This window comes from Vitis riparia, chromosome 7 (genome assembly GCF_004353265.1).
Source record: "Vitis riparia cultivar Riparia Gloire de Montpellier isolate 1030 chromosome 7, EGFV_Vit.rip_1.0, whole genome shotgun sequence".
Classification (NCBI taxonomy): Eukaryota; Viridiplantae; Streptophyta; class Magnoliopsida; order Vitales; family Vitaceae; genus Vitis; species Vitis riparia.
The window spans coordinates 3,389,080-3,408,949 of NC_048437.1; the positions used below are offsets into that span (position 1 = coordinate 3,389,080).

General features: G+C 34.1%; 3 protein-coding genes across 5 annotated transcripts; all 3 read right to left on the reverse strand.

Annotated features, from left to right (window-relative positions):
• Nucleotides 1–821: 821 nt before the first annotated feature.
• Nucleotides 822–1,706, reverse strand: LOC117919070 (nuclear transcription factor Y subunit B-1-like). The gene has a single exon (XM_034836113.1). It carries the CDS (start codon nucleotides 1,604–1,606, stop codon nucleotides 980–982), a length of 627 nt encoding a protein of 208 aa, XP_034692004.1. The 5' UTR covers nucleotides 1,607–1,706; the 3' UTR covers nucleotides 822–979.
• Nucleotides 1,707–5,742: 4,036 nt separating this feature from the next.
• Nucleotides 5,743–9,716, reverse strand: LOC117917582 (transcription termination factor MTERF5, chloroplastic). Of its 3 annotated transcripts, none has more exons than XM_034833900.1 (3): nucleotides 8,130–9,716; nucleotides 6,921–7,031; nucleotides 5,743–5,968 (listed from the first exon to the last, which is right to left on the reverse strand). In XM_034833900.1, the coding sequence occupies exon 1, from the start codon at nucleotides 9,597–9,599 to the stop codon at nucleotides 8,427–8,429; it is 1,173 nt and encodes a 390-aa protein (XP_034689791.1). In that variant the 5' UTR covers nucleotides 9,600–9,716; the 3' UTR covers nucleotides 5,743–5,968; nucleotides 6,921–7,031; nucleotides 8,130–8,426. The 3 variants fall into 3 exon arrangements, with proteins under 3 accessions (XP_034689791.1, XP_034689790.1, XP_034689789.1); XM_034833899.1 differs by lacking the exon at nucleotides 5,743–5,968 and adding an exon at nucleotides 6,341–6,576; XM_034833898.1 differs by lacking the exon at nucleotides 5,743–5,968 and having other exon boundaries at nucleotides 6,838–7,031.
• Nucleotides 9,717–11,215: 1,499 nt separating this feature from the next.
• On the reverse strand, nucleotides 11,216–19,362 carry LOC117918529 (probable inactive receptor kinase At5g10020). Its single transcript, XM_034835250.1, has 3 exons — nucleotides 18,286–19,362; nucleotides 14,426–16,096; nucleotides 11,216–12,047 (listed from the first exon to the last, which is right to left on the reverse strand). Exons 1-3 carry the CDS (start codon nucleotides 19,262–19,264, stop codon nucleotides 11,470–11,472), a joined length of 3,228 nt encoding a protein of 1,075 aa, XP_034691141.1. The 5' UTR covers nucleotides 19,265–19,362; the 3' UTR covers nucleotides 11,216–11,469.
• Between the last annotated feature and the right edge of the window lie 508 nt (nucleotides 19,363–19,870).

A 19,870-nucleotide genomic window follows, 5' to 3' on the forward strand; every position in this document is an offset into this window, starting at 1 on the left:
TATAGTGTTTTATATTTAATTATTTTACATGTTTAGAAGATGCGTTTTGACTAATAGCTACATAAACACATATTACATTTTACCCTTATTGATTAAAAATAGTATATGTGACTGTTGCTATTTTATCGGTCTATCTATCTCCAATAATTAATTATCATTGATCATGCCTTATAGGAATTATCGAATCAATAACAAGAAGCTTTGTTTGAAGAAACTCATATACGAAACATCTCGAAATAATACCTAGAGCGAGAGATTCAATTAATTGAGATATCGAAACCGATCACACTAATCTAAAACTAGAATATTCGGAGGTGTACAATTATTTTTTAAAATAAGTTAAAAAAAAAGCAAGTGAAACAATAAAAGAACAACTAAAAGATATTATATAAAAACAAGAACAGAAAACAAAAAATAATTTTTGATTTTCAAATGTGTTTTCTTAATTTTTTGTTTTTCAAAACAAAATACTATTCTCGAAAACCATTACTAAACAAGTACCTAAGATCTACGGCGGCTCAAACAAATAATGTAAAAATTAACTTTATTGAAAAAATGGTTAATTTCATTTATCTCCCTTGAGGTTTCAATTAAATATATCTAATCTTCATATATTTAAAATTTCATCATATATTTATAAGGGTTAGATTTATTTAGCTGAAACCTTGTAGAGATGATTGAAATGAAGCCTCTAGAAAAAGTATTTTGAAAGTCCTTAATGACATTTGTAAAATAGAAATCCATGGAATAGATTTAAACCAAACAAACAACACAAAATGGTCACGTTCATCAGATTTAATTTGGTAAAGTCAACAGACAAATTAATAAGTAAAAGAGATATTATATATAATAGTTTTTGTTACAGAACTTGGATCATACTTGTACAAAGTCAAAAGAAATTAAACCCAGACTTACATATACGTGTATATATAATAATAATAATATTAGTACTTGGATTATTCAGAATCTCTACCGCCGGTCAACTCCATTGTGGGGATGAGTAGCTTGCCATAATTCTATTACCATTTCCATCATTTTCTCTGATTCTACTCCTATTAAAAGCACCAGTCACCAGGCTGTCGCCATATCCCATGGCTGCTGCAGCTTCGTCTCCATTCATTTGTGGCCCAAGTGAATAAAACCCACCATTAAAACCTTGAAAATCTGGGTTGATAGGAATAGATTTATTAGCTTTGTTCATCTGGTTTGAGTTGAATACAGCAGACTGGTCTTCATGTCTAGCGACGACGTTGTTCTTTTCTCCTTCCGTCTCTCTGTACTTGCTGAGGTAAACCTTCAAGGGCCCAACGTAGTTTTCGAATCCGAGCATGGTCATGGCCCAGAGCAGGTCATCGCCATTGATGGTTTTCCTCTTCTCGCGCTGGCATTTGTCGGAGGCTTCGCCGGTGATGAAGCTTATGAACTCGGACACGCATTCCTGGACGGTCTCCTTGGCTTCTTTCGATATCTTTGCGTTGGCCGGGAGCGATTTCTTCATGATCCGGCTCACGTTAGCGATGGGGAGGAAGCGGTCTTGCTCCTTCGAAGAAGAAGTGTCGGAAGATGGGCTACCGACGGGGCTATTTTGAGCTCTTTTCCCTGTCATGGAGATAGCGCAGAGCGAAGTTGATACAAAGAGAAGTGTTATAGTGGGTGAGAGTGGAATTTGAGTTGAGAGTTTATAAGGCGTGAGAGAAAGAGAGAGAGGTAGGAGAGGATAAAAAGAAGGGAAATAAAGAGTGGAAAGGCGGTTGGGAATGGATACAAAAGGAAAGAAACAAACACTGGCTAATGAGAAGTTTTTGTGTGGAATCTTGAAGCCAAAAAAGAGAAACTATATGTAAAGCGAATCATACCAAAATATCAAAATTACCCTTCTTTTTTTTTTATCATTACTATTATCTGGTATTAATATTTAACTTAATATTATTGTTATTAATTATTAATTACTAATTACTAATTATTATTATAATATTATATTACACTTGTACCCTCAATTAACCACTAACCTCTAGTATGAATATGATGAATGTTTTTAATCAAAGAAAGTATATATGACTGCCAACTATCAATTTTAATCCACATTCATACTTTTTCGCATGATTGTTTGATGAATTTAGTACATATTTGATATTGCATGGTCCAACCATCAACTCTAAACTACTTGTATGGTATTTTTATTAATCAAAATTTTAAGATGGGTTTAGGGTTTTTAATCAAACTTATAGGGTTTATGAATATTATACCAATGGACCAGGTATCTTGTAAGGGAGTGAAAAGGCAAAGTGGAGTTGTGGCTGGCATTCACTCTCAAAATATGCTTCACTTTGCCCTCTCCTCTGTTTCCTTTATGGGTTTTGTTTCTCTCCCAAGATTCTCAAAAAATATCACATTCATATTCCTTTTTGGCTATACTTATCAAAAAATATTCCTTTTTGGCTATGTTCTTTTTATTTTTTTGTCTTTTTATTTTATTTTTTAGATTAATATAAGTAAATAAAGATAATCATTCAAATATCAATTATTTTTTATAATTAAAAATAGATTATTTTGAACAATTAGACATGCTAAAAGACAAATATGTTCCCTACTTTTATTTTTTAAAATTAAAAATAAATTATTAGAAAAAGTGTGTTTTTATAGGCTCATATAAAAAACATAAAATAAGAATTCAAATTTATAAAATATAAATTTTAAGCACCTATCTAAAAATAATTAACAATTTATATACTTTTTTTTGGGTCAAATGTATTACTTTTGACTATTCAGATACTATCTTAATCCATTGTATTATTTTTAATTGGTAAATAAATAAAATTTAAATTATTTTTAAAGAATTTTTATTTTATAATTATTTTTATATGAACGTGTCGAAATACAATATATATATTTCTTAACTTATACCATTTCCATGTTGACTTTCTTTGATGTATCTTATGCCATTCAAACTTGAATATATTTTGATTTGCTAGCTTATGTAAACCTAAGAATAGTATAAACTATTCGAACCCTAGAAAAAAATTATATACCAAAACCCTAGCTAAACCCTTTAAACATGGTGGTGACAAATGGCTTCATATCAACCCACCTTCACCTATGCTAGTACGGCTTCATTTTAATTGATGTCCCCAATCCCCATAATAAAATAATAAAAATAAAAACTAAAGTCTCAACATTAATTAAGATACAAACATGGTATTTTTTTAATATGGGTTTTCTACCAATTATTTAAATGACAACTACATTATAGAATCTAGAAAGATCAAAGTTTAGGGTTTGACAATGGTGGAAGTTTCTAGGTCAAACTTAGGGTTCTATTAATTATTTCTTTTGTATGATCTTGTTAAAAGAGACATGTCCATGTATAAAATTTATTATTGAAATTTTTAAAAGAATTGTGGAATATTATTGAAAGAAAGCATCCAAGCAAAAGATTTTCATCACCCAAGACAACTTCAATTAATAGATGCCATATTTTTCACTCAAATTTAGGTTTTATATATGAAGAGAAAATTATGAAATGCACAAAAACTCACCAATTAGTGTTGATGAATACCAACATTTTATTTTATAATAAAAAATAAATAAAAGTTAATTTATTTTATCTTATTGAATTTTTAAAAGTTTTGGAGAAATTATAAAGAGTTATTGTGCTATTTTTTTTTGGCTTTGATATCGCTTCTTAGATATGATTTTAATAATTTATATGAAAATTAATTGATTTTTAACAGAAACATATAAACCAAAACTTTTATGATATTTAACATTATATTTTATAAATTTATTTTAAAAATCATTATTTGAATGATTCATTCCTGAACTTAATACTGATATTGTTAGACCCTAATACATTTTATTTTTTAATAAAAAATTTAACCGACACTTTATATTTAATTCATTCTTAAAAATATATTTCATATCTACACTCTCAAAATCCCTCAAATGCTAAGGCCAAACTTTTTGGTATTTTCTGGCCAAGATAGCATATATAAAATGCTCCTATTGTCATAACAAAAGGACACAAAGAAGTTGAATGAGATTTGGTCAATAACATGCATATATGCTCTATTATAGTGTTGTAAGCCATTTGAACATTTATTATTTGCATATATTAATGAGAAGTCACTTGAAGTCAACAACTATATGCCCATGATGTAATTGAAAAAATAAATTGTTTAATCAAATTAAAAATGATAAATTGTTGTTAATTTTGGTTCTTAAGGCTACTTTGACTTCTTAAGGCCCCACTTTCCATCAACATCACATAGACCATTGATTGTATATTGAGGGATGAAGTTGATTTTTTCTTCTAAACCTTTTGCTAGATGTGCCACCCATGTCTAGATTTCAATGTTGTATTGTTGTGCTTGAAGGCCGGCTAGTGGATTGTCAAGTAATCCAATTGAGTTTACAAATTGGTTGATTTTACTCATTAATTATTAATTAATTTATCATTATATTGATTTGATATATATTGTTGGGAGCGTTTCTTCACAATTCAAAATTTTAGATTAATATATTTTATGAAAATCTTGACTTTTTTTTGTTCGGATTTATTTATTTTGAATTAATATATTTTATGAAAGTCTTGACTTTTATTTTTTTTTCAAATTTGTTTATTTATTGAAGACAAAATATAAATTAGTTTATCAAGATTATTGATTCGAGTTATATTATTAGAGTATTATATTACTTCATAATTTAAGTTTTTTTTTGTTAATTTATAGTTTAATATAGTATCAAAATATTTTTTATTATTTTATTTTATTATGTTATTAAACTCATATGCAAGCTAAAAAAATTACTCGTAAGACAAGGGTAATGGCTTTTTTAGAATAATTTTGGTGGTTTGATAAAGAATTGATGAAAACAATGGTTTGTTCAAGTTTATATTTGTCTTTGTACAAAACAAACTCATTAGTATGTGTGAACCCAATGATAATGGTATCTTGGAGTGCCTTTGAGGTGGGTCGAAAGGCTGAAGTCAATTCCATTGATTATTTTGTCTTGGGTGTGCTTCTAATCTCATATAAGATTTAGGGATGAGGACGGAGAGTAACAATCGGGGTCAAGACAAAAAATTTTAAAATCCCGTCCCCTACCCCAATTATATATTACTATATTACAAAAATTAAACATAGAATTATAAAATTAAAAACACTAATAGGAATTCATAGTTGGAAATGGGGAATTTATTCCCCTAACAAGGAATCCGTATTATTCTTACCCCGTTTTATCTAAGACAGGGAATGAAGCGAGAATAAGGAATAATTTTACAAGTAAGGATATAGCGTTTTTAGTGTAAGGTCGATCATAGGTCTTAAAACTTTCTAGTTAGAGTGATTTATTAACATTTTGAAGAAACAAAGAGATTTATGCATTTTCCCAATCACAATGTGAAAACAAATTTTTATTCGATTAAAAGTACTTCCATTAAAAAAGAAAAAGGGGCAAAAAAAAGAAAAAGAAAAAAGTTGTCATTCTTATTGGGCTTGGGGCTCTCCATGTGCAGCCTAACCATGCCTCAATAAAAAGGGGCTGTGGCCTAAATTCTATGAAGTAGCAGCAGCGAACCTCAAAAGGAAGAGGCAACTAGGAGGCAAACAAGGGGAAAAGGGAAAACCAACAAAAGAGCAATCAAGGAAGCAAAGAAAAAGAAGAAACCAGAAGCAATGAGAAGAAGACACAGGAAGAATCAAGCAAGAAGAAAGAGGAAAAAGAAGCAAGAAAACTAGAAAGTAAGAACAAGAACAAAGGAGTAAGGAAGATGAAAAGCAAGATGCGGAAGTGGAAGAATTTGGGCCATTGGGTATGAATCTGATTGCAACTCGAGACACCTCAAAATGAAGCCTGCACCATATCACATCATTTGAATAAACCTAAAAGGGCTTTTGTCTGTCTTGTAAAGGATTCTTTCTTGGAATATTAACATGATTGTTTTCTCGTTGCTATCATCTCTTTTGGGTCCCTGTTGAAATAATTAGATGAAGATAGATTTAGCCTTATTGGTCCATTATTTAGTCCCTGGTTGGATTGTCTTATGAAATGCCAAAAACTCCTTTTTCAAAACTCAATAAGAGCTTTTATGCTTGTTTGACTAATTTTGTTTAAGGAGTTTATGACTTGAAAAAAGAGTTGGTAAGAAAATGCTACTTCTTGTAACAGTTTTATTTCGACTTCTATAAGAAGTTTTTTTATGTTTAATAAAGCTTTTATAATATTAATATTACTCTTAAAAAATTATGACTTTTGACTTTGCCTTCGGCTTCCAACTAAAGCCAAAAACAGGAAGCTACACCAAATGAGGCCATAGTAACAGTTTCCAAGGCAATTTCAAACCTACACTCCAAAAGCAATCAATGATGGATTATTCCTTTAGGCTATGTTTGAAATGTTAGAATAAAGAATGAGAATGAGAATGAGAAATCAATTCTATTTCTCATTTATTTGGAAATGGAAACCACATCCCACTCTCACAGGATCTTGATTCATTTCTTCTACAAGATATTATAATTCACCTCCATTCTTATCCTATTTCCATTTCTGTTCACACACCAAACACATCCCTAAAGAAACCTGAAGGAAAAAAAAAAAAAAAAGACTATCAAAATGCTTGGACCTAATAGGTACCATACCAGACTAAAGATTCGTAAACAAGTTAAAGTAATGAGACATAGGTACAAAGTAATGACACCTAGACACAAAACAATGAGATTACTGTCAAAGTACAAAGCAATGAGATCTGTTTTTGGCGATGTGGTTGTTTCAGATTGGGTGACACTTTTGATATGGTACCAAAAAGGCAAGACCCAAAAAGAAAAGCATAAAGATCTAGGAAAGTAAAAATTAATTTCAGTGTGCAATTAGATTTAAAACAGATATCGAATTGAGAACCTCAAAAACTTTTGTTGATGTTATACCTCTAGCAGGAAGAATGCACTCGAGCAATTCATCCATTGCTTTTGAGGATCTTCCCATTTCTATGAGACAGTCCATTCCTTAGCCTTCTTGATCATGCAACTGAACTCAATCTGTAAGAAGAAGAAGAACACTTGATTGGTTAAACAGTATGTCATCGACCCTTTTTTTATTTTATTTTTATCAACATAGGTTGCCTAGTTGATGTTTTTAGGGTAAATAACAAAAATCACCCTGTACTTTCATTTGTGTCTCAATTTAGCCCTTTTCATTTGCAGCAATATCGATCTTAAACTATACTTAAATGTCAAATAGGTCATTCTCTTAAGATTTAACATCAAAAACTTGATAGAGAAATCCATGTGACAAGCTAGTGTGTGTTTGAACAAGTTTTTATATGATGTTATTTGGATATATACAATTTGTTCACTTGCTTGTCACAAAGGTTTATCCATCCATTTAGATGAAATTTTTTTAACAGAACAGCTTGTTTGACATTTGGACATAACTTAGGGTTGGCATTGCTTCAAAAAAAAAAAAAGAAAAAAGAAGGGGTTTAGGGGCTAATTAAGACATGGGAGTGTGGAGACGATTTCTACAATTTGTCCATGCTTTTATTCCTAATATGATTGAGACAGTGTTTGGCTCCTTGTTCCCCAAGAACAGTAAAGATTCCTCATAAATTGTTGCTCTAATTAAACCTATCTAGCAGTGCTCTAAATTATATTATCCATACCTAGAAAGGTGGCAAACGATTTCCTAGGAGCTAGAATTTGGAGCACCACTCTAGTAAGAAAAGCATGATCTCTATAAACTTCTTATGTGATAGAAGTCTTCACCATTCTTTCCACCGTAGTGGTGAACCTCTATTTGAATATCAATGAGACATTTTTTAATGCCCGTGGCTCTGCAACTTAATAAAACCTACATATTTCCCAGTTAGAGATCTTTTTACAAGTAATTTCCATGGAGTAAATCACGACGGGACTGGTTTGATGAAGACAGATTTACAATATATCCATTGTCTGAGTAATAACTTTCTGGCAACCAGAGTCACAAACATATTTAGATTATATATTGATAAAATTCCTCATAAAAATGGCACATAAGCACACCATTATCATCTATGGACATATTCAAAGAATCATGTATTTATATAACCGTGAGCATGCTTTATAAAAGAAAACAGGATCAGAGTAAAGGCATCATACCTGAGCTTCTGCAGTTATTCAACTTGTGATCAACATTGGTACAAAATGGAATGCTGTTTTCAGATATGGGTTCAACGGCAAATTCTGTCCATTCTAGAGAATTATGAAAGATATTTCACATTCCCAAAGCTTTCTGTTCATTCTCTGAAAGGCTTTTCCAGCAAACACTGTGATCTCAACACAGGAAAGGATGGAGATGGAAGGTACAGTTTAAATCTCACAGAAGTCCAAGGCTCCCAAAAAAGAAAAACAAAAATTTTGCTAAGCCAAATTGAATAGAAGATGCCATTTGGATCCTCATTCATCCACTTCCTGTAAAGTATGACCCTTGTAAGCTACCAACAATTCCTCAGCATCATCTGCAAACCTCGATATAAACTTGTCCAGAAATTCTTCATCTGTCAAACTCAAGACATTAATAAAACTCGGCTCCCTCTTCAACAGCCTCTTTGACTTCAGAATCTGTAAAACCCTGTATCGAGGAATGACCCGATCCTCCATGCTGAGCATCAAGATCGTAGGCCTGTGAACTAACAGTGTCTTTTCAAACTTAATGGTGTTCATGAAAAACTCCATTCCCAGCTTTAATTTCTCCTCGGAAGCCCTAAGCAACCCTGGTGTCCTCCTGAACATTTCGATGCATTCTTGTTCTGTAAACCCCCAACTTCGAAACAATTCAAACTTTTTCCTTAAAGTCTCATCCCGCAGGCAGCTAATAGTATACAGAGCATAAACCAACATCCTCGATTCAATTGAAAACCCCATGTCTACAGCCCGAGAAACAAGGTCCTTAAGAGTGGATTGCTTTATAACAAATAGTCGTGGCTGCCGCGTCAACAGCATTGAGAGCTGAGACCCAACAATCCCACAGCTCTCCAGGAACGCAATGTTGGAAAGCAACAACTCAGGGTTTCTGGACAAGACCCAAGTGCACCTCCGCAAAACACGAATCAAATCACCATTGTTTTCATCATCTGAGAGCGTTTTCTTGAGAATTTCAATGCAGGGTACCAATTTTTTCTCCAAACTAATAGTCAAAACCTTAGAATTCTTGGAAATGAACTTACCCAAGTCGGCACCCACAAGACCCAGTTGCTGAAAGAACTGGACCTTTGGTTTGAGGGTCTTATCGATATCGGAGAACAATATCTGGGGCGCAACACGGACCGAAGTTCGAATGTGGGCTTCGGAGAATCCGAGGTCCCTGAGAAAATGAATTACAGACTGGGGGTTCTCTGTGGATTTGGCCCACCAGAAGCGGTTTGAGATCGAGTTGGCTAGGGTTTGGGAGAAGCCAAATGTTTGAATAAGGTAGTTGACGATGATGGGGTTCGGTGAAGAAGAGAGAGAGGAGAAGCGTTTGGAGGAGAGAGAAAGAAGATTGAACAGCGCAGGATTTGAATTCATATTTGCAGCGAATTTCATTTCATGGAGGAGAAGGGAAAAGGTCCGGAAAATTCTCGTTTTCATTTTTCTGGTGTTTCTCAGTCTGGGTATTCATCGCTTTGATCTTCGAATCTCTTAAAAACGATTATGGGAGGAAAACGATTAAACGGAATTTCATCTTATTAGGGTTGCGCCGTCACCCCTGCCTCTGTGGCTACTACCTAGTTTACGTTCAACATGGACAGACAAATTTTATGTTTGGGATAAAATATTTTTATTAAAAATTAGAATAATTTTGGTAATTTTATCATATAATTAAATAAAATTATGATTAAAAATTAAAAAACTAGGTACAAATCCTTCTTCAGGATCCTCCTCTCATTCAATTGCCTTTGATGGCTTCAATACTAACTTGTTCTCGAAAATCAATATGTTGACGACTAATGAAACTATCCATTCACTGATTCTCTTTGCTTATCACATGAACATTATTAAGAAAAACCTATTATATGCATAATGCAAATAAAACACCTTTGATATGTTCCACGATATTGGGGGTAATTCAGTATACCTACTTCGAGTCTTATATTTGGTTTACATACAAGCTGTAATAACTCGGTACTTAATAATTATTATCCACTTTAAGTTAAATGGATCTTACGACTTTAAAACGCCTTTATATGATTAAAAGAAATTGAATACAAAGAAAATAACAAAAACTAAGGATGAAAATATCACAAGTTATGAAAATATCAATGATGAGATTTTATGGAAAAAATAAATATATCATATGAAAATTTTAACAAAAAATGTTGGTAAAATAAAAATTGATTAAGAAAAAACTCTAAAAAATAATAATACAACTATTGAAGTTGTTTTATTGAAAAAAATATGATATAATTTATGGCATTTGATGATTATACTATATGTGTTAATAAGAAATATGAATTTTTAAAGTCTTTACTTGATTTCATTAAATGTGAATGATTTATATATAATATGTTATAATGACTCTCTTTAAAAGAAAACTTAATAAGTTAAAAAAAATGTTACTTCCCCTATCATTTTTATTTTGATTTATGCAAAAAGGATATTTTATAATACTAAGAGTTTGTTTCAAAATAATTTCGATGGTTAAACCATTTTCTATTATTTGAAACGGTTTTCTTAGGAAAATAAAGAATTTGGCAAAACATTCAGGGTATGTTTGGTTCTTAAAAAATTTGAAAGAAAATACAAAAAAGGAAAAAGAAAATAGAAAAGAAAAATAAAAAGGAAATATAAAATCATTAAATTAATTTTATATATGAATTCAAATTCATTTAATTTATTTTAATTCCTTTATAGTAATATGTTTCTTATCAATTTTAATATTATATTTGATTTTCTTTATAATTGTTTCTCTTTCCCATATACTTTCCATAAATCTAGGGAATCACTTGAAATGATTTGTAGATAATTAGGTGATTCTAAATATTTTCAGATTCAGATTTCTTTCCATATTTTCATAAAATCCAACCACTAATATTCTACCAATTTCCAATATTTTGATCAGTCGTTGGTTGGAACCGACTTGACCGTCTTTTGAATACTACTTCTCCGCCGGGTCACTGTAAGAATGATTCGCATCTTCTCTTGAGCAGTTCAGAAGTGGCAAATGATAAGAGCAAAGAAGGATAAATATCGAACAAGATAGATGCTAATGAGAACACAAAGAACGGCAATACTTTTGGATTAAAGATCAAACTCAAATGCTGTCAATCAATCAATGATGGATTATCCCTTTACATGAGAATTTTCCAGGAAAAAAATGAGATGATTAACCCGAAGGGGAAGGCTTGGAAACCAATTAAGGAAGGGAGGAGAAGAGAGGAGGAAAGAAAAAAACAGAAGAAAAAAACAATTGGGGTCGAGGAAAGAAAAAAATTAATTCCAGGACACATTTACAAAAATTTCAAATAGATATTGAACAGAGATCGTCATAGACTTGTCTGATGTTAGGCCTCTCATTAACAGGTAGAATACACTTGAGCGATACAGCAAGCAATTCATCCATTGCTTTTGAGGGTTCCTCCCCATCTGCAATATCTCTATCAAAACAATCCATACCTCGCCCTTCTTGATCACACAACCGAACCCAATCTGTAAGATCAACAGCACCCGACTGCCCGGATATTATGTCACCCGCGCTTCTTCTGGTTAACAACTCCATTAAGATGACTCCAAATGCATACACATCAGCCTTGAATGATGGAACTGGTTTGCCTGCCATGGCAAGTTCTGGAGCACGGTATCCAAGTGCTCCCAAATTTAGAATCTGCTCGCCAATGCCAGCTGGTGTCATCAGGCGGTGGAGACCATAATCCGTGAGGCGAGCTTGAAGATCAAGGCCTGCCAAGAGTATATTCGTTGGCTTCAGGTTCCCATGGGGCAGGCCTCTATCATGAAGGTATGACAGACACTGAGCAACATCCACGGCAAGTTTTAGCCTTTGACTGAAGGATAACTTGGAGTATCTGCGAGGGGTGGTCTCTGCAAAACATATATATAAATATATATTGATGAAATAGTAAAAAACTATGAGAAATGAGAGTGCAAGTTGTTATCATAAAATGCTAAATTATTGTCACACCCCTGTTGCAAGTTAAAACTCAATACTAGGACTTAAAATTAAGGTTTACCACTGTGCCTGCATTCTAAAATGTCCAATCACAAATGCTAAAGCAGTTGATGAAGGAGACAGCCAGCTTGCAGATAAAAGCCAATAGGAGGTTGAAATAGAAACATGGAATTGAATCCTGCCTTTTACTAGGTTGTGAATTTAAGGGTAATGACAGAGGACCCCCTTTGCACAGTCCAAAATTTGCCTCTGGACCCCAAATGAAAGGCAGCTGACAATGTTAACTGCAAACCCTTAGCAAAACCTTTATCCTCTAGGCACTCCTAGATAAGGTGTCAACGTTCACATTATAGTGATATCTCCAAAACCAAAGCAGACTCAAACAGATGAGAAGAGAAAGTAGCCATACATTGAGAACCAACAATATCAGGGCCAACTTTACTACATGTTTCCATTCCCAACCATCCATATTATCAGAGCCTATAATACACCTATTGTTTGTGATAAAACCTGATGCCTATGACCTACATGTGTTAAAGACAATGCTGGAGCGGGAGTGAGGCAGCACAGCACCCAGAAACCTCATTTGGAATGTGGAAATCTAATCATCATATAGATAGACAGACAGACCCAAGAGTGTTATCACCTCGCCAGTCAAATGAAAGCCCAAAATTTGAACTTCAACCAAATGAACAAATAAAATTGCTTGAAACTGATCCAAATGATCTGAAATTAACACAAGCCATAGTTGCCATCAACTTCTCAAGTTAGTCTACCACCATGGTGTGGGTTACGGAATATATCCAACAAAACTTGCATGTAATTGTTGTTACACTCCCTAGATACACACATATGAATTCACTAGGAAGGTTCTCATTTTCTAAGAAGAAATCCTTGTAAAGTCACCAAAGATGTCCTAGCACAGTTATGAATTGGGGTGGGCCTCGGGTTCATTTTTTTTTACTCTTGTCTAAAAGAACTCATTCTCGACATTTTGAATCTACCTTAGTTGCTTCCATTTGTTTCCTAGTAAATACTATGGTATAGATTGAGGACATTATTTATGTAATCAAATGGGATTTGAAAAGCATAATATTTTCTTATTATAGATGAGCAAAAACCTCAAGTCTTCGCTCTAATCTATTCCTCTGCTCTTCATCTATTTGACAGTTTCATACTTTCCCAAAACCAAATCCTTTCTGAAAATGTCCAAATCTGAATATTTTCTCTGCTTCATTTTATGTTCTTTTATGGATTATGACTAGATATGACTGATCGTACAAGTACGGTATGAATGAAAACAAGAAAAGACATGATGTAACTGATCATATAGGTGCAGTCTGAAGAAAAACAAGACCAATTGTATAGTCATGGTTTGAAAGAAAACGACACTAGACATGACATGGCATGACCGATTGTATAGGTATAGTTTGGAAGGAAACAAGAGAGGACAAAACATGACAGATCATATATATTGTCTGCTAGAGCCTTCAATTGTGCGACCAAGGAAATTCCTTGTCCTTTACATTTAAGTTGAATGAAAATGATCAGAGGTCATTTCACAGTAGGTCATCTCCTGGATAGACCAAGTATCATAAGGATGGTCAGCTTCTCCCCAAGAAAATTTCTCACCTAGCAGAACAAGAAAATTGCCAAGTGCTCCTCTTATATATATGTCAAAGACAAACCACAAAGAGCAAAAGATGAACGAGTATGAGAAATTGTGGATGATAAACCATAAGAGGAAAAAGATTAATGATTACAAGGAATAAGAAAAGATTAAGCCATAAACAGGGCAACCAGTGCACTGATCTAAAATACTGTTTTTGAGGGCATCACTGTTTAGTGGAGATAATAGCGAATTGAAGAGTGACATAAAATGACAAAGTTCTGCAATTTGAGTTTTTAATGAAATTTGATAACCTGAAAATGTACTACTTATCAACTGGTACAGGAAGTTACAAAAAACAGGTAAAAAAAAACACACCAGAAGAGGATCATACCAGTCAAGAAATAGCAAAGATGATACCCACTCTTTAAAATTGCAAGTATAAAATTCAGATGATAACAGGATCTTATGAAAAACAAAGAAAAAATAATACAAGAGAATCATAACACAGTCAAGAAATAGCAAGATAACACCCACTCATCATAATGCATGCATAGAATTTAGATGATATTCATAGAAAAATAGAAAAGTGACAAGATGAATTCACTGATATAGCAGGGAATAAAACAATTTACATGGTGAAACAATAAATATCTAATAGAAATCAGTTTAAGCTTTTACCATAAAGATGCAAGGCCAAGCTATCCCCCTGAATGTAATCTGCTAAGACAAGCCTCTCTTGTTCTCTGGGCCCCCAGTAGTATGCTCGTAATGGAACAACATTTGGATGTCTTATAGAGCCAATTCTTTTAACTTCTTTAGCAAATTCTTTCTTATGTTTGACCAGACCCACCCGCAGCCATTTGACAGTCAACATGTGCCCACTATCTAGAGTAGCTTTGTATAGAGTACCATGGCTGCTTCTGCCAAGAACTTCTGCAGGAGCTCGAGATAACTCCTCAGCAGTGAATGCTAGTGAACCGTCCAGGAAGAACAGTTCTCCAGCTAACCGGTCTGGAGAGTACACATCCAACCTCACATGTTGCTCAGTTGCCTCAATAAAACGAGGTGATGAAGATAATGGGGACCCTGGGGAGGACTTCCTTCCAGATGTTGTGGGATGATTATCTAACACATTGGGATTTGTAGATGCTGAACTAGCTGAGGCTCCCCCAGGTAAAGGATGCTCAATAATTTCAGTTACATGCTCAGTCTGCCCAGACAATGATCTTGAATTTGAAGTTAGCAAATGATCATTAGAAAAGCTCAATGAAGTTGCGGGAGGTTCATCATTTGTGTGGAATTTGAAAAGGGAAGGCCGGGTAAACCTTCCCAACTTAACATCTCGCTCAGAAGTTTGGCCACTAAATCCACTTCTTCCATGAAAATCTTGAAGTTGTGCTCGATAATAAGCCAGTAAAACAAAAGCAATCATCACAGCAGCCCCAACTGAGGCGACAATGATTGCCACTCTGATGCTAGCCTTTGAACTATGATGGTTTCCACTGTCATGAATTGGACCAGGAATAGTATTTTCTGCTGGCATGCCTTCTGGGAGGATTAGCAACTCATTTCCAGGGCGAAATGAAGTCATAGGGAACCTTCTCAAGTTTTCTGGAACATGACCGGATAGATCATTATGGGACACGTTGAACACTTTGACACTTGATGGAATCTTATCAGGGATCTCACCCTTAAAGTTGTTGCTTGACAGATCAAGGTACTCCAGGTCACTAAGTTTGCTTATTTCATTTGGTAGCTCTCCAGATAAGCTGTTCTTTGCAAGATTCAACAATTTAAGCCTCCCCATGTTACCTATGTCCGAAGGCAAGTTGCCTGTTAAGAAATTATGGGAGAGATCAAGAGACTCTAGCGGCAGATAAGAAGGTAGCACTAATAACTCACTTTCATGCGAGCCTTGAAAAGGAATTGACCCAACAAAATTATTTCCTGAAAGATTCAGGCTTGTCAAGGTTGTTGAAGTGAAGAAACTACTTGGAATAGGTCCATTAAGATTGTTAGAACTGAGATCAACTGCAGACAGTCTTGAATAGGCTCCCAATCCAGAAGGCAGAATACCTACTAAAGAATTGTTTCCAAGTTTAAGTGTAGTCAGTCTCTCAAATTGAGAAGTCAGGTTTGGAAAGCTTCCAGTCAACTTGTTCGAACTCAAATCGAGAACTTCCAAAGTGGCTTCCCAACTCTGCATAATGGATATGTCACCAGATATCATATTTCTGCTCAAATCCACCGTTAAACATCTTCTTAAAGAAGAAGGCAAAGAACCTGATAGCCCGTTTGATGAAAGATTCAAAATATTCAGATTGGAAGAGTTGATTTCATCAATTGGACCTGTACACATACAAAAGGGAAAAATATACTGGATATTTCAGATATATTATGAAGTTGAACGTTTGCTCAAAGGGGAAAAAGAATAGCAACCACCAAAATTTTCAAATGAATTGAGAAAAGAAAAGAACAAACACACCAAACTCCTGTTAAAATGAAACCTGAGCAATGCATTTAGTTCACAATGAGGGGTACACCCCTTTTTTTGCTAGGGGCTTATTAATACATCTCTATATTGTCCTAAAATCAACCCCCCACAACATCCTAAGCATCCAAAAGAACATGAAAAGAATCCATCAAAGATAAACAAAAACATATAAACAAATTTAATTAATAATAAGGTTAGTATCCTTTCAGGTAGTCATTTATCCTCCAAAAAGGGGAATTAAACTGCATTTCTTCCATTGTCATGTCATTTATTGATTCACTCATTCTTTACATGGGATATGCTTATCCTTGTGTCACACTAAACCAGGAAGTTAACAAATGGTAAATCAAGGAAGCTAATGAAATTTACAAATATGGGAAGGCAACTACCAGTGCACAAAATTCTGGAGTCACAATGACACAATCTTGTATTCAAATTTTTTTTCCTTTTTTTTTTTTAAAAATAATAATAATAATAAGAAACAGAAACATTTTATTGGAGAAAAAGTATCACAGAGGATGTTGAAATCTTAAATAAAATCTTACTGGTCATCTAAGACCCCAATAATCATACTAGAATAACTCTTGCATTTTCCTTCAGGACAGCTTAACAGACATTGACCAGAAGCAGATAAATTTTACCATAAGATAAAATTCTAGTGCGCCCACGAAAAAAATTTAACTAATTAACTCTTTAGGTTTTTTTTTGATAAGTAACTAAGTAACTCTTCAGTGGGCACTGCACTTCCTAAATTTATCTGAAAGCAAACTTTTATTTAATTAAAATCTTAAAAATATCGAAGTTATTCTTATTTTTAATAAGATGATTTCTAAAATATAATTCTTAAACACAAAATTAATCTCACAGAAGTACTACTTCTATTTCCACTGCATTGAGCAGCTGAAGCTATTCGAAAATGCAATTCAAAGTGTGAATGATTAGCTTAAGAATTGTAACTTGAGAGTTACCCATGGCTTGCAAGAAGGTAAGGTTTCAGTTTTCTTTCACCTTAATTTTTCATTGACACTTATAAGTTCTAAAATCAAAACATCATCAAGTTGACATTTGATAATAACTATACCAATTAATGAAGCCTGGAAGACAACAAATTAGGTTCAACGATCAAAAGAAGGAAAGAAAAGGCTATAATTTCTTCAATGCTCACATCTATATTCTAAACTTCATAAACTATGGACATTTATTAAATAATTAAAGAAAAAAAAAACTTTTTCACCAGAAAACAGAACAAACTACTAACACATTAAAAAAAAAAGGAATCATAGAGCAACAAAAAAGACAAATTTCCAAGATTTTGGATATGCATGCACATAGAATTTGATGATGATTCTTCAATTCAAGATAATATCATTCATGTGAGGATTCTAAAAAATCCACAAGAATTCTTCTTAGTGAGATTCTACCATGGGAGGAGTATTGGCATGCTATTCCAGGGGTCCATGGGTTGTAGCTCATACATCCATAATATCCAATTATCCAGATCACCAATTGTATTTGGCTATCACGAAACCAAATCCTCATTTTCAAACAAAAAAATTCCCCAGATTACGGAATTCTTCCACTGATCTCTCTTGGGCTGAAATTAATACTTTCAGTAACAGATAAAAATAGCTGCAAAAAGGCAAATTGACAACTTCTTTGTGGACACCAGTTATTAAGGAGTTCCAATGCATTAACAGGTGATGAAGATGTTTCACAATCAGAATTTCTAGATTTACCACAGGGCCTTAGGAAGAAAGGAATAGGGGTATAGTTAGCCGCTATGTGGAAGAGAATGTTGCTATTATTAATTGATGGTGCAAAAGACCCTCACAGGTCTATGGATCAATATGAACACACATCATCTATAAATTTGAAGGATGTCTGCATGGTCAAAAAGAGAGAATAGTGTAATTGGGAATTAGAGTTCCAAGCTTTAAACTATCAAATGAGTAACCCAGAAAAAATGCAGGTTTTTTAGAACACTTCCTAAGTAAATTCTGATCCACAGATCAAATAACTCTATCAAGTGCAGCCAATAGTTTACCTGTAAACCCATTGCCACTGAGATCCAGTTCTGTTAAAGGCATGGAACTCTCCAACAACCCTTTTGGTATCGACCCATACAACTGATTATTCCTTAGATTCAGAACTTGGAGATTTGGCAATGACCCAAATGAAGGGAGCTCCCCACGAATCTGATTATTACCCAAATCCAAAACTTGCAAGTTCCGGAACAAAACAATCGATTCATCATCAAAGAAACCCCCGCTGAGGTCATTGTAACTCAGATTCACATATTGCACAGTGTTCGCCAAGCTCGAAACATTCTCCTTGCCAGCGGAAATTCCTCCAAAGAATTTATTGTGACTCAAGTCAACATACTCAACATTTCGAAACTCCGACAGCAGAGTACCGATATCGCCAGAGATCTCATTCGAATGCAAATCTAGAGTTTTCAACTGCTGAAGATTATGGAATCCACCAGGAAATCCACCCTTCAAATTATTATTGGACAAATTCACATAATTTAAATTCCAAAGCTCGCTGATTCGAGCCGGGATCGGCCCGTAGAAACGGTTCCCAGACAGATCCAAAACCTCCAAAGAACTCATCGACCCCATCACCGGAACCAGCCTGCCGGTGAACAAGTTCCCAGCGAGACTCAGATTCCTCAGCATTTTCAGCCCAAGCAAAGTATTGAACTTGAGCTCCCCCTTCAGCCCAAGCCGGTCGAGAACAATGGCGACCACGGACAACTCAGATTCATCACACACGACGCCGTGCCAGCCCCGAGGACACTTCTCCGGATCCGCTCCCGACCGGTTCCACGAGTTCAGCACCTTTCCCAAGGGATCTACCTCGATCCCTTTCTTGAACTCCAGCAGCGATCGCAGATCGCCGGACCCATCCCCGGCGACGAGAACTCCCACGCCGGAACCCACTCCAGCAAAGAAAACCCACCAGAGAGTTAAAAAAATGGGAGTGAGGTTCATTTCTCCGAGAGCACAAAAAACCCTAACCATTCATTGAGTGAGTTCGCTCGAAACCCTAGAATCAGAGCTCCACAACCAGACTTAGGAGAGAGAAAGCAGACAGAGAGAGAGAGAGAGAGAGACAGTAAGTAGGGTTTATTTATTTATTTATTGTATACAGCGATGATGATGAGATAGATGAGTTAATACAAAATTGAAGAAATATTAATAATATTAAGATAAAAGAGGGAAAAAAAAAAAAAAAATGAAGAGGGAGAAAATCCGTTAAAAATGGCGGGTGTTGGGAGGTGAGGTGGAGATTGGTGGTTGGTAAGAGTGAGTAACTCCAGACTGTAAAGGACACACCTCACTCTCACTCTCTCACATGCTCTTTAACGCCCTTCTCTCTCTCTCAAAACATATCGTTTTCAAAACTATTTTCAAAGTCATGTATTTAATTCTTTACATACAATTCAAAAAGTTTTCAAAATATTTTCGTACTTTTAATTTTTAAATTTAAAAGTTTTGATAACGTAACATTATCATCTGTCAAAATAAATGTGATGATGTTGATTAAGAATATTTTTAATATATATTATTAAAAAAGGAAATGTAGTGATTATATTACTTATAATTTTTCTTAATTTATATTATTAA